Source organism: Gambusia affinis, linkage group LG16 (assembly GCF_019740435.1).
Source record: "Gambusia affinis linkage group LG16, SWU_Gaff_1.0, whole genome shotgun sequence".
Classification (NCBI taxonomy): domain Eukaryota; kingdom Metazoa; phylum Chordata; class Actinopteri; order Cyprinodontiformes; family Poeciliidae; genus Gambusia; species Gambusia affinis.
In genome coordinates, this window is record NC_057883.1 from 6079326 (window position 1) to 6097651 (window position 18326).

At 39.9% G+C, this 18326-nt stretch overlaps 1 protein-coding gene across 11 annotated transcripts in view; it reads right to left on the reverse strand.

Moving 5' to 3' along the window:
• Positions 1-18326, reverse strand: part of pacs2 (phosphofurin acidic cluster sorting protein 2) — a 66341-nt gene that overhangs the window by 36572 nt on the left and 11443 nt on the right. Inside the window, exons 1-2 of one of the 11 annotated variants that reach the window (XM_044142285.1) lie at positions 2082-2135; positions 1048-1098 (exon numbers count right to left, since the gene is read on the reverse strand). The exons of 9 other annotated variants lie outside the window; for them this stretch is intronic. Coding sequence is in view for 1 of the 2 variants with exons in the window: in XM_044142284.1 (XP_043998219.1) it covers positions 2082-2146 (65 nt within the window). In the remaining variant the exon portion in view is untranslated. Of the gene's footprint in view, positions 1-1047; positions 1099-2081; positions 2177-18326 lie in introns of those variants that run through there. One more of the 11 variants, XM_044142284.1, reaches the window with a different exon arrangement.

Below are 18326 nucleotides of genomic sequence, written 5' to 3' on the forward strand. Positions count from 1 at the left end.
AATATTGGATCGGTGCATCTGTAATGTAAACTTAGAAAGAAATTCATAAATAAATTTCTGACAAATTCTGTCTCTTGTTATTTTGGCCATTTAGCTCATATGAATAATTTTGACTTAAAACAAGAGATGTTTGGTCTGACTTAACTTCACACAGAAAGAAAAAAAAGTCTATTTGCTCCATGTAAACTTTTGGTTTATCTTATGTCATTAAAAGTTGAAAAAAAATTTTTTTTAAATGGCTCATCATGGTCTTTTTTTCCCCTTCCTTTAACAATCTTACAGGGGTGTGTATACTTCGTACCAGTTTAAATTAATGGATCTTTCATTTCTGTACTGCATATAAGCTTGCCCTACTTTTTCTTTTGTCCTGCCTCACAAATCTTTAACATGGATGCTCAGGTTTGCCTGCATTTATTACATTTTCAGCATCAGAACAACTCAGACTCAACATTATTGATGTCTGGTCCCCATGGTTACAATAATTATGATGTTTGATGTGCACAGACCACGTTTTCAATGTACGTTACCATAGTGTCATGTTTAACTAGTCTAGTTACACCTCTTGTTTGTTTGAACATTCTAGCCGAATGACCTGAACTAGCCAATCAGAGATGAGTATTCCTAACACCTGGAACTCATTAAAATCCAGGTGAAATGTAGCTCCAAGAAGAAGCTTGTATTTTCTCCCATCTTGTGAAAAAAAAAGCTTACGTGACTTAAATTCAGACATCTAGTGGGGTTCATCTTGTCTCTCTATATTCGCTTCACTTTTTTCATTGGTCTTTCTTTCTGTCACTCAAATTTAACCCGTGTTCTGCTTTGTGAAAAATAGTGAGGTCTCAAGGACTCTTGTCTGAGCAGCAGAGAGTTGGGAGCATGTCAGTAATTGCTGCTGGATCAAAGTTTTCTTCCATCCTGCAAACCTTTCGTCTACCAGTGATTGAAAAAGGTCAGATGTGGAGAACAGATAAAGTCTTCATAATGAAAATGTAGAACAAGGGGACCTAACTTTTTTCAGAAAGACAAAAACTTTTAAGTCATACACACCTTGGGGATGTTTTGTGAAACCAGCGAAGGGTCCGACTGGCCTAGAGGCGACTTCAGCAGGTACCAGGAAGACCGTACAAGTTGTTCTGTTCAGTAATTTCAAGCCTCTAGTCTCTTAAGGAACATGTAGTATTTTGAAATATTGGCAGCATCTTAGAAATGCTGAGGCTAACAATGTAATAAATCCCTCCATGTGTCTTTTTTGTTTTGTGGAAGTACTTATATTTCCTCATTGATGTATTATACAAGTTTCTATATTCTCTAACTCTCAGCCTTATCAGCCGAGCGTCCATACAAAACAGTTTGGTGTGAAAACTAGCTGTTTCGATCCAATTGTCAGGGAGTTTTTTTTCTCTGTTGCAAAAAAGGAAACAAATAAAATGCAAATTGGGCGTGTTTCCATCTACTGGTTTGGAGCGAATCAACAAGGCTACGCTAAGCGTAACTGTCACATGTTGAGGTTGCAAACTAGCAAATAAACGAGATTTTTCGGTAATGTATTGTTATTGAGCGAGTTATAGCCTAATTGTTCTGTCATGTCAACTAGTATTGGCGCAGTTCCATGCTGTCCGGAGACGTCAAGAAGAAAAAATGCAATTCTAACGCACTCCAACTACGAAAACAGCTGACTGTTCGCTACGTCAGAACTTATTCTGCAAATGTGTTTCCATTTCCCGTAGCGAATAATTTTTGTTTCTTTTTCAGAAAAGCCTAAAGCTGCTTCAAGCATAAAAACTTTGAGGAAGTAATTTAGAATTTTATCTTTTTCGTCAACCTTTTCCAATGTGATATTTCAAAATGTGCATCTATGCCGAGCAGTTTATCGTGTGACAACGTATTCGTATACGTTAGTAAAATTGCGTCCGCCTCGAGCGCGTGTGGCTCTCCGCGGAGTGATATGGTGTGGATATCACTCCGCGGAGCTATGTGTTAGCCATAGCGGCTGAAACAGGATGCTAACCATAACTTAAAATGTAATTTCTAAATCACTCCTTTTGAAATAGAAAAATGTTGTTTTACAGTTACTGTCATACCTGTCAAATGTCCCGTTTTGGCCGGTGTTCTGACTACCTATACCGGACGGCGACATTTCCCGCATTCTCAAGCTAGACGGGTATGGTGCCCTCTCTCACACAAACAGTGTGACGCCACTATCAACAACTACCACTCACAAATGCTAAAGAGAAATATATAGAGTACAAATCAGAACAGGCAGAAACCGCAGGTCAATATTTTTGTTCAACAGAACCTAATGACTGTGAATTTCTATGTATTTATAGTCATTACTATTTTAGAGAGAAACAACGGTTTGCGGGATACAGTTGGATTTAATTTTATCGCCAGTCTGCCATTTTCTGCTGCTATCATTTTGGTTTTGAAAACAAAAATGACAGTGACGACTGTGTGTTTATGGTGCCTTGAAGGTGTTCACACATCACACCTACTCAAAGTTATGCAAAAGAAAGAGAAAGCACCTTGCAGCTGTCACAGCAACAGCAGATGACAGTTTTAGTGTTGGCACTGTGAAATATAAAAAAAAAAAACTAAACATACAGTAATACTGAAGGGAGATGTGTCTGTAGGTTAAGACATGAGAGACGGAGGAAGAAGGGACATAGTGTCCTGCCTGCCCTGCAGACCCAAAGTGAAACCTGAGACGCACACATCACACAGGAATACTGCATTCCTGCTACTTATACACACTCCAAATACATCCACAACACAGCTATGGTTGGTGTTATCCCGTCCTAAACATGCCTTGCCCTCAGCTATGAATGTCTGACATGTTGCAAGAGAGCTTCTAACCCCACCGCCCCCCTGACACCTTACCACTTCCTCAGCTGCTGCGGTCAGAAGCCGAAGTTGACAAACAAGATGCACTTTCAAATAATTTCCTTTTAGAAATGGAGAGAGAAAGAAAAAGTGGCAACAAAAGTATTTAAGCTCCTTGTCTGGGTCTTCACAGGTTTTCAGAGTTTGCTAGATTGTCATTAAAACACTTTAACTCAATATTGGTTCCCTCTTAGTTATGACTGTTTCTGGCTGTGCAAGTGGATAAAAAAAAGATGCTCTTTATCAGTTCAAATGTTTAATTTATTAAGACTTACAACAATGTTCTTGGTCTAATAAAAGCCTAACATTAGTTTACCGCAATCATGACATTGTTTATTATTCAACAAAAACTTGGCAATAATCCAAAAGTAGTTGTACAAAAAAAATAAGTACAACCTAGAATTCAATACCTCCCTTTATTAGCAAAAGTTTAAAATACTTATTGTGAGGATATTTCCTCAGCTGGACTTTGAGCAACTGGAACTCACTGATTTTGTTCTTCTCCAAATATCCTAGTCAGCAGACAACTTTCTAGGCTACTCGATTAGTTCAAACTATCCATAAAAACTAATTCTAAAGATGTGATTATGATAAAGGCAGTAGCGTTTCCTCTTCTCCGGGCCCCTACTTTCTGAACCTTTAGCCCAGATTCAAGCGGAAACCCCCAAGTCTTGTTATTGTTAGCAGTTTAACAAAAGCAGATTGGTGGGATTTCAATGTACAAACTTCATTCACCCAACTTGAGATAAAGTTGTACATACCCATGAGTCATGACAGACGCAAAAAAGCTAGCTAATTAGACAGCTGTTTAGCTAGCTTGATAACTATCCTAGCTAGCATTTTTTTAAAAACTGGTTAGCTAACTAACTAGCTAGAAAGGATATATTAGCAGAATCTGACAGAAGAGTCCCACAAGAAAAGAACAGAGAAAATAGTGATTAAATTGTCCTGTTAAGACAAAATTTTATACTTGTAATGATCATATTTAAGGCAAACTTACATTTTTAAAAATTAATTTAAGATATCCACAAACAATGCACAGACAACCTGTATAAGAAACAATCTGTCCACTGAAAGAGCTGTAGTATTTTGTTTTAGCATCATACAGTAAACATTTTCAGATGTCATTAGAATCAAAAACAATTTAGCAGTGGTATACTGTCACAATAAGAAGAAAAATTTTTCATTCATTAGATTAATTGTGATTTTTTTATTTTTTTCCCCTCAAGGGGGTCTTTTTGTGGGCTCTAGTGTCCCTTATATGACAGTAGGCTGACAGGAAAGGGGGACAGAGAGGGGCAAAGACATGCAGCAAATGTCGCCGGGTCCGGGAATCAAACCCGCGACGGCCGCGTCAAGGATTCAAGGCCTCCAAATGTGGGTTGCGCTATCCCCTGCGCCAGCACAGCACACCCGTGATTTTTTTTTTTTTTAACTAGAAGTAGATTTTCAAAGTAAAGAGCTACCTGCTTTGACTGTATAGAATATAGATTTTGAAAAGAATTAAGCTCTACCCATTGAGAGCCTTGTTTCTTGATGACATAATCATTTAAAAACATCCACCCATCCATTTTCTAACATTCTTGTCCCTAGTGGGGTCGGGAGGGGTGCTGGTGCCTGTCTCCAGCTAAAGTTCCCTAGCGAGAGGCGGCGTATATAAAAATATCCACTAAAGCAAAAAAAAAAAAAATAATAAAAGTCATATTTAATGAAATATTGATGGATAAAAATGTTTGCTCATTTATTTTTTTAAGACAGCCTGCAGACTAATTTCTCAAACTGGGAGGATGTAATCTGCTGATGCTTGCAGCTTGGGAACGAATTACTCTTCCTCTCCCCGTTTTTAAAAATGATTCCTTGAGACTCACTTCTTTTTGGACTTTTCTGCCTTTTGTGACAGTTGCACTCCGTCACACCAAACTTATGACAGGTTGGTGTTGCCTCACGAGCCGAACCGCACACGTAACGATGACTTCGCTCCTGTCAACCAGCTGAAGAGCGATGGTGTTTGTGTGTTAAAGTCCTGGCTGCTGTCATTGGTGGTTATGTTTAAAGGTAAAAAAGAAGCATTTTATTGTTCAGTCCAACAAAGAGCTGCTAGCTCACATTCTGAAAATCCAACAGATTTTTAAGTTGCAAGAAAGCAAAACGAAGAAAATAATCTCTGAAAACAAATGAGGGAAAAAAAGAGAGAACTTAGCCTACACACCATATGTAGAAAAACACTGGGGACAGAGTGCTAAGAGCCTGATGCAACAACATTTTCAGCTGGTTTCATATGCAGATTCTGACTGATTTTGGTTTTAACCCACAGCTGTCAGCTGCTGAATCATCTGGAGCAGGTAAACTCACCTCAGCAGGGCCACAACAAAGCCATCGCCTCAAAACCTTCATTCTGACTATCTCAAACAAACCTTTATATAAGAATTGGAAAACGTCGCTTTTGCAACAGGGTGTAAAACCAAGGGCACTTTTGTCAAAACGCGTCAAAAAGTAAAAAATATAATTCAGCAAACATGTCATGTAAGGATCCCGGGGCTCGTTGTGTGCCGTCAGTCGATTAATAAATGTAATCAAATTAATCGCTGGAGCGTTGTGATTAATTACGATTATATCACTAAGCTCAATTTTGTTAGCTTGTAATGTTTTCAAACAGGTGATTATAAGTGCATTTAAAAATGTTTGTTTTCCTTGTTTCCATATTCAGGACGGTTTGAATGAAGTCATTTTGTTTCAAATGTTAATGTAGATAAGTTAATTATCATCTATAGTCTACATTGTTGCGAAATGTATACGCCACCTCGGTTTTATTCAAACCTCCATCCCAATGTCTTTTAAAGTGAAATCTGCCTCTGAACACACCAGTCTGACTCTTCTCCATCAACCTTTCACTCGAGTTTGCAACTCTGCATTGTTGACCGCAGTACAAGATCATGTAAGGTGACGCTTTGAACTATGTAACGCTCCACGTGAGAGAGGCTTTTAGGTCAAAATCGGTAATGCCATCATGTAATCTTATCGTGTTAAATTTTCTCGATTAATCCCAACGTTAACGCGTCAACATTGACAGCCCTAGAGTTCTCCTGTCTTCTCGTCTTTCGTTGTGTTCCAGTAGAGAGACTCGTCTTACTGCTCCAGTGAACAGCTAACGTCGTCACCTTTTGATCTCTGCTTACTCAAACCAATCCCACCACGAACCGCTGGATATTTGCAGCTTTGCATTTGACCAGGCTAACACATTGGCTCCATGCCTTCCATACCATCTTCATGGTACGGAAACAGCGAGGTGTTTGGCCACACAAGACAGCGAGACTGTTTTTCATAATACAAAGGGAAGTGCTTTGTTTTACAATGAGCACTAAAAGGGCATGCTGCGCTGCGGAGTGAGCTCACAGAAAGCGGCCATGCTGCGTCAGCTCGCTTGAAATTTAGCTACCCTGTTGGGAAATATGGCTTTTTGACACTTGGTGGCTATTTATTAGCGGCGGGCAGTCAGTGAGCAGAGTCGGGCTGAAGATCCGAGGCCTTCATCTTGATGGGCGATAAAAATAACGAGGATAATTAGCGTGTTTAGCATCATCATCTCAACATTACTCCATATATTACTCAGATGCCTTCACTGCAACACCCCAAAAGCAAGGTAACATAACCAGTAGGTGTGTAAGTTTCTCACACACACACACACACACACCCGCCCACATGCCTACACACACACGCACACACTACAATCAATCTGCCGCTGGTTCTTTCCCATTATTCTGCCTGCTGCCTGAGGCCCTCCAGCGCTCAGCTGCTCATGCAATATTCAGCTGAGGGATTTACCGGCTGGCTGAGGAGACGATGTAGTGAAGTGACAGAGCAGAACCTGGCATGGCTGTGTTTTCATCTCCAAGTGTGTGCTGTGTGTGTGTTGGTCATGAAGCTCAGGACACGACAGGCCCAAAATAGATCCAAGTTAAACCTGTCAAACTGGAGAGAACAGCTCTGCCAGGACGAGAAGGAGTATGTGAATGAGTGTGTGTCTGAGTAAATTAAGAACACACACACACACACACATGCACACACACACACACACACGTAAACAGCTTTGTTTCTTGGACTGCAGAAGACATGACATTCCTTTCGTTGAGACTTACTCCAACCTTAACCTTAACTACTGCTTACATAAAGCTAACGCCTCATAAGGAGGCAGGTGACAGATTTATGTCGGCACAACATGAGTGACAACAAACACACACACACGCACGTACAAGCAACAAACAAACACATATTTTAGGTAAAAGTTTGAACATTTTGGTGCTTGGCAGGTGACCTTTAACCTCTCTCTGAGGCTCCTTAGCCCTCCCTGGGTGATCTCAACACTAGGTTTGTATCTTCTCACCTGGTGTTTAAATGCATCTTGGTGCACGATTCATAGTTACTTCAAAACAACAAGCATGAGCAGGATGTTTTAATTTAAAAAAAAATTATTCATAGTATTTTAGAGAGAATAGCAAATTTCAGAAACTCTAAACCTTATTCAGATAGCTTAAAGAGGCAGTGTTATGTATTTTCCAAACACATAGTATATTTTGTACCACCATCAAGAAACCATATCACCTTCAGTTCTTATAAAAATTATGTATATATCAAACATGACCTAAAGTACATTTGACCTTGCAATTTAATGCCGTGAAATATAAATCACAACAAAGATCCTTCATTAAGCAATTAGCAACATTTTTAGAACTGAGATGTAGTTCTAAATAAATATATGTGTTTAGATATATGTGTTTCCATCTCCCCTTCTTGCGCACTCTTTTTTCGAAAAAGCTAAAAACAAAGCTTAAAAACGCTCTCAAGTTTGTTTGTTTTTTTGCAAACTTGAGGACGTTTTTAGTCAAACTTTTCCATCAACGTTTTCTACTATGATCCTTCAAAAGGCAAAATTACACGGGAGGCTAAGTGATGACAATAAAAAGCATCTCTCTGGTGGTGTATGTATACATACGAGTCTGTGTAGATTCTTGACCAACAGTGGACTAGAGAAAACGCAAAAAAATAAATAATAATTTAAGTCTTCGGAGTGGAAGTGTAACCACCCCCAACTCTCCTACCAGTAAAACAAATTTTAAGTTGTCCTCAGTGTCCAGATCTGTGTTTATATCAGTAGATCAGATCAGAAAAAGGTGACTTATCACCAGGCTAGAAAAGCGCTGGCTAGCTCAGCAGTTAGCTTGTTTTGCTAATAAGTATTCTCCATTAAAAAGAAGAAAGAGTCAAAGGCCAACACACAAAAATAAAAAGCACAACAGCGTGCACTCGTGCGCCTCCATCCTATCTTTGAAGTCTCCCGGGTTCAGACATAAAGCCCCGCTCTCCTCCCTGCTGCTCATGAATAATAAACAGGGAACTGGAGGCAAAGTCTAAACTCCATCCTCCAATAAATCTGGCTCATATTTGCTCCATGAATCTGTGTCAGTAGATCATTAAGCCTTGAAGGCCAGTAGAGCAGCAGGCAATATGTGCAGCGCTACTTTAACCTCACTTTCTGTCTACACAGTTCTAAATATTACCATTTAAGAAAGAGAGAAAGGCTGCGACTCGCTCAGCCAGAGAGAGGGAAATGAGTGAACATTTCAGCTTTTTATCTCGACATCAGTTTGGAATTTCCTAATTGACTCTGGAGGAAGAAATGATCAAATTAGTTCTGTATAAGAGAACATGAGCCCACTGGAGACGGAGTCAAACCAGAAAGGCGTCCAACACGTCCGCTAAATTCAAGATAACACAAAACACATCGTTTTTTTTGTTTCTTCTTACTTATTCCTACAATTAGTTTGGCACAAACAGCACGACGGTTTGTTTGTGTGTGCATGAAAAGCATCTGAATTTTTTATCAGCGCACCAGCATGATAATGAGCACAGGAACAGAACCGGCCCGGCTTCAAAGGAATTCCCCTGGCTACAAAACCACTAGCTAAACTAGAAGATGGCAACAATTCAGACACAGAATAAGACGAAGCAAAACAAACCAGGGGCCCCTCTGTGGCTTTCAAAGTCGACATAAAAACTGTGAAGATTAGAAAGTCAGAGTCACGGCACTGACGGGGCAAAAAAAAAAAAAGAAAGAAAAGTTTACCAGGAAGATTCACGTATCCCCCTTCTGCCCTCTGTTCTGTCATCCCAAACGTTACCTTGACAGCTCTATAATTGACAGCTTATCTTTTATTAATGGAAGGAGCCATTAGACCACAAAGCCGTGTCTTGGATTCAGAAGGTGAGCGTTCTGAGACAAAGCAACGCCGGCCCCACGGATCCTCCTGCCCTTTTCCTCCCGTCAAACTCTTTGACGGCTGCTGCATGCTTCGCCGCGCCGCTGCCATTTTATCAGCACAACACACAGCAGAGGTGTTCTTAATTTAACTGAGGCGACACCTGTGAAGAAAAGTCATTATCCCAGTGTAGAAAGAGGCTTTTATTTTTAAGAACGCAGAGGCTGAGGCATCATCGATCCATGTTGTCCTGACAGTGACCGAAGACTTCGGGACACTAGAGAGGATGTCGCTTTTTTTTTCTCTTCCATTTTCAAGCAAATACATGTCTAAATTATATCTTCAAAGCCAATCGCAAACGTATGAAAGAAGCTGGGAATTAATGTTAACTACATCAAAATTCAAGCAAACGACACGCTGCATGGCTAAAGCAGTCCTAGGTCATTCAAAACAGTTTCACCTCGTGTTTTCTTTGACACGGTTCACCTTTTACTCTGGACTTGCACATTTGTTCTGGTTGCATTTACACAGAATGCACTGAGATATAGTCCACTTCCTGCTTCCGGAACGACGTCCATTCACATATTCAGCTTAGACGAACCAGAGGTCACGTTCATGGTTTGCATCAGAATTCAATTGCTCATTCTGATGCAAACCAACCGGACTTTCTAACAAAGTAGAGTTCGATTAAACAGGGCTAGTGTGAATGGACCTTTACACTTACATTGGTTTATTATAGGGTAATATTCTGTCCCCTGGTAAGAGAGTCAACTGAGCCAGACAAACTAGAAATTAGAATAGCAAGTGATACAAAGTTTTTATGATTTGTACATGAGATGTGAGCATTTTTAACGCTTAATTCATCAAAATATTTAACAATAGAGACAAACAAAGGAATTCACAATGGCTTCAGAAGAGGGGTATCAAATTATCCATTTGCAAAATGGTAAATTGCCTGTATTTATAAAGTATATTCAATCATTCACGCACACACTCTCACATACTGATGGCGCTGAGCTACATTGTTGGACCTAGGAAGGGACAAAATATCAACGTGTTGGGTACAAAAGAGGGAATTGACCCAGAGCTGACAAGAACTATAGACTGAGCCATCCTTAACCCAATAATGAAACGCTCTGCATTACTAAAGGACTTCATCAGATCTACATTGACCAGTTTCTCTGCTGGCCAGCGAAGTCAATAACCTAATGTTTATTAGTGGAGCCAGAATGAATCACAGATCTGAGGAGCTCTCCCTGAGCCGTCGAGTTAAGGAGCGCCTTTAAGGTCACCAGCAGCGTCACTAGCTACCTCGCAGACTGGATAAATTGGCTGTTGGGAGTTTATGGCTTTCAGTACCTGCGGTCAGACACCAACGCTTCAGAAACGTCACTAAAGCAGCACAGAGAGGCTATTGCTCCAATACAAGCGCCGCAGGGGAGATAAGAGTTATTGGAAGTGCGCTCGAGCAAACACAGGCCTTCACGCTTCGAGCCGATAACGCGGGGAGAACAGGCTCTGCAGGGACGAGAACAAACTGGGGAATATTGAGTAAGTGATGAAAGAAAAGCCTCATTCTCAAATCCCGAGTTAAAGAAATAATGCAATATTCATGGTCAACTCTGAATTTCTTTAAGGTTAGACTGTTGCAGGCACTGATTGCGGCTCATCGCACCCACACCCTGGATACGCACACCCCATGTCGGGACATCCGGGTTTACGCTGCGTAGTTGGGCGTCTAAGACTCATTGACTTGCATGAACTTGTCTGGATTGCTGTGTTTTGCATAACTGCGAAGCATCAAGCTCAAGAGAGGATGCAAAATCTGACTTTTTTTTATCTCAGTGAGCAAAGAGCTTGGTTAAACACGGGACTTTTAGGGATGGGGGAAACCGCTGAATTATTCATGCTAAATGAGTTTTTCTGCGTGCAATCATGATGAGAAACTGATCTTTTATAAACTCAAAATAAATGGACTTGTGAATAAATAACCAGAATACTAGTTATGAATCAAATACAGTGTCCTCAGTCAACAAGGAGGGTTTATTGGAATATGAGACAGTTTTATTACCAATTAAAATATGATTGTTGTGGCAGCATGCACCCTTTATCTTTCTCCAAAGAAAATAAATAAAAACTTAACAAGGACTCTCAGTGCCAGCCATCTTTTAAAGATGCTCACGAAGCCTTAAAGTAAACATGTCTTTTGTTCCTGCAGTCTAATCGCTCACTTAAATGTTTTGGAAAAATCAAACCTTTAATTTTAGTCCATTTATTCAGTTGGGGAAAATCCCATCTGAGGAAACAAACCATTTTTTTAAACGGCACTTTACAAAACTGAGAGGTTTAGTTCATATCCAGAAATATAGACTGAAATCAATCCAATTACATAGCAAGATTTGATTTCTTTTCCATTAATAAAGTCAGGTTTACTTTATAATTGCAGGTCAGACAATGTTATGCAAGAAACACCAATTGATTGTATGCATTCATTGATTTTGTAGCAGTACTCGTGTCACCAACAATCCCTTCAATTTTTTATTATTTAATGCTTACATTTTGAAGAAAGAAAATGAGTCTTCATTGGCTCTTTAAATAGGATACAAACCCAAAGCAAATGACAAAATCAACACAAAAATGGCCCTAAAAAATGTTTTTCTAACATAGATTTCCACTCTTCACTAATACATGTACTTCAAGGGGCAGTATTATGTAAAACTGACTTTTTTGAGCTTTAAATCATATTATAACGTCCTTCCCTCTTTAAAAACATACCTGGAGTGTCGCCTTGATTCTGTCATGCATGTTTGAGAAATCCTTTAATCTCCATGGCAACCATTCATCTCTGCAAAACGCCTAAGTGGATCTAGCTCCGCCTTGAAGGATGAAGCTCCTCCTCTGAGCTGCAGGTTCCAAGCTTCTGAGCTTCTGCCTCACAGAGCAGCCCAACCCCGCGACTCTCACACTCGGCTCCTTCAGACTAGCCAGCAGCAATTAGCAAATGCCTGGTGGAACTGAGCATCTGCTGAGCTCATTATGGGAGCTACTTCTCCGTACAACACTGGTAAAAATGTTATTAAAGGGTTAATTGAAGAAGCCATGTTGTGATGACTTCCTGAAGGCGGAGTTTCAGAAAGAGCAGGAGTTTTTAAAGTGACAGATGCCCAATTTCAAGACATTAAATATTGAAATGAATTTTCTTTTAAGTCATATTTGACATGTGTAGCATATAGAACCTTAAGTTAACATAGTTACTTGACTGTCATATAAAATGACATTATGTGTCTGCAAAACACATAATACTGCCCCTTTAAAGGTTAGATTTTTGTAAAATCCACTAAATAAGAAGGCTGGTTTTGCATCCCTGAAGCTTTCCGAATGCAGTGGACAAACTCAAAGGCTATCATAACGATGAGGCCTAATAATCACATTTCAACCTGGCTGCTCTGGGCCAGACATGCTCCACTATCAGAATCCACAGCCTTAAGAAGAGAGAAAACCCTCCATTTGCACAGATTCAGAGCTGAGTTCTGTGAAGCAGACATAGACATGCCGTTTGTTTTCATTCGTAATGAATGCAAATGTGTTAAAAATGCAGGACGGACAGAGAGATGGATTTCAAGAGCGACCTAGAAACAATTAAAACCGACATCGATACCACGGGACTAATTTTATCAGCTTGTGTGTGACTGTGGTTTGAGGGGGGACAAAAGGGCTGTGCTAAAAAAAAAGAAAAAAAAAAGCTGACTTTGTGGTAGATAAATAAAGAGATGAAGGAAAAGACAACGAGTATTTGGGTCTGCAGTTAAAGCGGCTGACGCGGAGCAGCATGCAAGAATCGGATTTGGAGTTTTGTCTACCGGCGCCAATGTTGAGGAGAATCCAAACCAGAGAAGAAGACGACGCAGCGACCTGTGCCTTCTAAACGTCCTGCAGGGGTGGAGGGTAACGGGAATACAAATGGATGCTTTGTGCACGGCCGTGTTAATTATCACAAGGCCATCAGGTGGGAACATTCGCAGTTGGTCTGTGAAGTGTTCATATCCAGAACTTTAATTACGTATTTATCTGTGGTCGGTTGAAACAGCAGCACATTTCCAGTCCAACGTTAACACGTGGATATGGAAATGTTGCATCTGCAAGACCTGAACAGTAAACCTGCACAAAATAGAACTGTACTTTCTTCAAACCAAATAAAACTGGCGTCAAACCCTTGTGCTGCTAAGATAGTGGATATGAAATTAATTAAAGTTTAAAGGTCAAATGTCAAGTGTCGCATCTCTTGGCCATTAATGATCTCATTTTAATTTATAATGCAGCTAAATGATTACTTGCTTATTGCGACAGGCTTCACACCGATTTTGTTTGATTTGAAGTAAGTGGGGGAGGAGAACAGCTTCACTCAGGTTACTTATCATCCGGTCAGGACTTCTGGTATTTGGGTTGGAGGTGGCGCGACGCTGTCAATGATTGGATCAAAGATGGCACATTTCAACCACAGTTAATGAGCGTCTGAATTCTGACAACTTCTTTATCAAGTTGGGTTTTACAAACCCTACAACCTGCCAAGATGAACAGGTACAAACTTCTTTCTCTAATTTCTGACTTTAATCCCAGAAGCAACATCACTTAAATCTGACGTGTTCCTCCAGAACTCACATCACTGTGAGCTTCTCTCTGGTTCTCATTTCCATTAAGGTCAGAATTCAAATATTTTTCTTAGTCGGCCCTAATGCTCTTCCGTATAAATTGGCCATATTTGGACCCGGACAAAAGCGTAGATGCTGTGGAACTAGGATTGGAGACAAATTCGTCTAAAAAATTCATCACTGCTGAGATAAACAGAAGAAATGCACAAATAATGAGCTGCTGACCAATCAGAAACTCAAAATGCTCCACAGCAAAGCACTGACAGGGTGCTCTGTTTAACAATCTTCTCTATGGAAGTCACACCTGAGGGAAGAAGACCTAAAGTTACCTTTTTAAAAAGATATCTACAGCAAAACACGTGTGTCTGCTCTTTTTCCGCAATGCTGCAACAGTGCGCTAAATTTTAGAGGGTTATTAAAAGGAACCCAATATAAAACTGTGCTTGTCATATTTATAAAAACACAAATAAAAACCTTTGAAAGACAATAAAAAGAACTAGAACGTATCAGTTGACTCCAATAATTTCTCTTTCCTAAAAAATATTTCATTTTCCAATATTTGTATTGTTGTCAATCCCAGAATTTTAACCTCAGCAGTTTAAGTCAAACTTTTGAATTGATTTAAAGACAAAACTTGCATAAAGACACGTAAGTGAAATTGGCAATGAAATGTCATCGCTTGGCCACCGGAGCACACACACAAACACCAGTGTGCCTTTAATTACACAATATACAAACAATAATATATTGCTAAATATATATAACATAGCATTTTCAAGCAGTATCAGACAGTCTTAGTGATGGGATTGTTGAGCAATCTGAGCAAACTCTTGCGGAAAACATAATTCATAGAGAGCAAAAGTAGCTTATTAATGGGTTCCTTTTTTTTAATGATCAAAAGTTCCTGTTATTTTTGCACCAGGGTATAAAGAAAGATATTTTTGGCATGCTATTCAGAATAAATCTACGACATCAATTAATAATCTCATGAGAAACATATTTTTTGTGAGTAGTAGGCTCTGTGAACCCTGCAGAGTCCTCGTTTGATTCAACTACGAACGAATCAAACAAAACACAAAACTTTTGTCCCAAAGTCCAACAGGACCAGGAGAACTGCAAGCTGCCAACAGAGAATATAAAACAATCACACAAATCAGACCTTTTTTTTTTTCTCTGTCTGAGTAATTATGGAGCTCATCAACAAAGCTCAGATCAAGCTCATGTCTGATCGCCTCCATGTTGTCGACTTAACGAGCCAGATGGCAGGATCTGTTATTGTTGCTCTGGCAGATTTCTGTGACGTGGAGCTGCTGCACAAGGACATACAGAGACCTGCAGCCTTTCACAGTCACGTTTATTGACCGCTGTGGCTTCGATGGTCACTGAGGCCAAATAGAGAGCGGCTGCCTCGCCCTGCGTGTGAGAAGCTGGTTAAATACAAGGTCTCTATTGGTTGGATAAATGTCACTACGCTAAAATTAAGATCAACAAATGCAATGGGTTTTGTTTTTGTTTTTTTTAGAATAGCTGTTCAATGGATCATGTATTCAGTTTGCACTCATTCTAAACAATAGAATGATTAATAGATGTAATCATTCATAGATTAAATGTGTTAAAATAGCTTTCTCATACAAGTCTTAACAAGGAAAGCAGGGGAAATCTACCAAATCTAACAAAAAAACATGAAAATAGTAGTCCAAGTCAAGTCAGTTCATTTCAACAAAACAACATGGTTGTGAGGTTTTGATTCTTGAGTGAAAAATGCACAGAAAAGTAATTCCTTTTTACAATGTTATGGAATTTCATTTTAAAAATGAGTGTTAAGCTAAATTTACTAGCAAAATAATGAGTATGTTATGTGAAAATGTGCCAGTAAATTGGACCAGAGTGTTTGTTAAAGAGCAAGTCAAATGAATTTGGACTTTTTCCAGTGAGCGCATCTCACACGCTGCAAACCACAAAAAGAATAAATTACTTTTCGGGGGGTTTTTTATATACAAATTGAGAACTTGCATTAGTTGTTGCATTTCATTGCTTTTACTCGTTAAAGGTGAAAACTGAGAGCTGCAGGCCAGTTCCTAACAACATCTTCTACCTTAGCGTTCCCATTTCCTTCCTTCCCACTTCCCTTTCGCAACTGGAAGGAAACATTTGGATAAACTACTATGAGTGGGAGATATGGAGTTTATCACAATGTTATATGGTACTATTGTGACAATGATAAAAGTGATGATAAGAGCTTTTCATTGATTATTTTGTTAAGATAACTGCATCCTCAGAAACACAACTACTGCTCTAGAAAGAATTAGTAGAAGTGTTGCTTTCAGAAGAAGAAGTGGGATTTGTTTCACTAACTGCACACGGCAACTGAATTTGAACATATTTCCAAATTTATTACTTATTGAGACTTTCATTGAAGAAACAGTGGATATAATAGCAAAACTAACAAGCATCCCCCCCAACAAAAAAATAAATAAAAGACAGATGGTGTTGGGCATGTTGAAACATCATTAATTGAAATTTTATCACGACAGCTTTCATTTTCTTCATATTAATAAAGACAGTTAAAATGCCATCATTTTGTTTTTTAAAAGAGCTCTCTCTCACACGTGCACACACACAGTGTGACATCGCCTCTACTACAAATATGAGGCGATGTCACTTATACATACCTTTATATATATATATGTTAAAACATATCTTTAAGAGAAAACAAGTTCAAATCAGAAGTGGATACTCAGAGATTTACATAACCAAAAATTAGGGACAAAACTCTCTTATTTGGCTCAGCCTGTTGTGATTTCCACCACATTCTGCTCTGTACCACATTAACCCATTCTTTGTGCCTCCATACAAGCATCAAATCTTTTTCAGCCGGTTCTGCTTTTGAATGAAACGCCCCCTCACTCGCGAAGCTAAGGGCTCCAGCCGCTCTACCTACTGTAGATTCAGCTGTAGCAACAACCTCATCATGTCCGCTGGCTGTTTTCACCGCTTTTTATTGCAGCGCGGGGAGCTCTGCTCTGCGCTGCGATGCTGCCGCGCGGCCACACATCGTCCGCTCAAGCTTTTACCTTCTGTTTGGTAAAACTAATGTGCATTAGAAAGGAGGAGAGTAGGGGCTCTATTTCACTGAAAGCTCTGGAAATAAAATTTAAAAGAAAAAAAAACACCAAAACGTTCCCACTCCCTGGACAAACTCAGTGTTTCCTAGTTAGCAGACATGATGAATCATTTGTGTGTTTTTGTTTGGGGTTTTTTAAATCCCCATGACTTCAGTTGATGGCTTTAGAGCAGCAGATTAGCAGGACTTTGCTCAGCATCCGTCAGGTCAGAGAGGTCATTTTTACAGCCTCGCAAAGTGCTGTTTTATTTAATTTATTTATATATATATATTTTTTATTATTATTTTATTTTCCTCTCCGACTGCTGGCTGTAATGAGCGCTCACTCCGCCCGTTTGCTCGGTGGCACAGATGAGTGGTTTCGGTTTGCGATGCCGACCTCGAGATTTTGTCCATGTCCATCTGTCCAGCCGATACATCAGCCGGGTGGAAACCAGGACGGTGGTCATGTCACTCATCAGTCACCCGAGGAGCAAAATGCCAGATGTGACACATGCAGTGGCGCTCCTAATTACTACAATATGTTAGAGCTTCGAAGCTCTCCTCCAAGTTTTCCAAAAAAAAAAAAACCTGACCTACATTTCCGCTCCGTGCTCTGAATTCAGGAAAAAAAAAGTTTCTTAAGCTTGAGGGAACTGAAATAGCAGCTTCTCCGCCTTTCCCCGGTTGCAAGCCCCCAGTCAGTCCTGGGAAGAGTTTCTATTGAGGCAGAGGAAGGAAAAAGAAGCACCAGACATCCTACTAAATGCCAGATTGAAGATAGATGCACATCTGTGTACTAGGAGCTCATCAAAAAGTCGATTTATTTCAGTAATCCAATCAAATAAGTGACACTCACAGGAGATGTGTTGCACACTGAGGTTGCATTCACACCAGCCCTACTCAGTCAGGTTTACTCAGACTCTAGGAAGTTGTTTGGGGAGACGTGAATGTGTGGACCAAAGACGCGAACTCTGATCCGTCTAAAAACCCACATCTCAGTTCGGTCGAAGCGAGCTCTAGAGCCATTCGAATTCGTAGACGCACGCAAGCAGACCGGAGAACAGTTTGTGGCACACAATGACAACTTCCAGTAAAGGTTTTCTATGAGCACTTTCTTTGGGAGAAGTTGACCTTTTTGCTGTGTTTATCGCCACCAGGAGGCGCATTTCATGCTGTGTTCTGAGTATGTCTGAAGAGGGATGAGGTCATTTAAGGTCAAGTACGATTCTGTTCAGGTGGTGCTAACGGGAAGGGGCCAACGGTTCTGTATTGCTTGGTTTGGATCCATGTCTGATTTATGTGTGGAAATGACGGGATAATGGGCATTGTACAGAAAATAAATGACTTTATGATTATAAGTCCAATTTAACATCGGCAAAGCGAATCTTGAGAGCACGTAAAACCAACGCCTGCCAAGAACAACAGCAACCCGTAGCC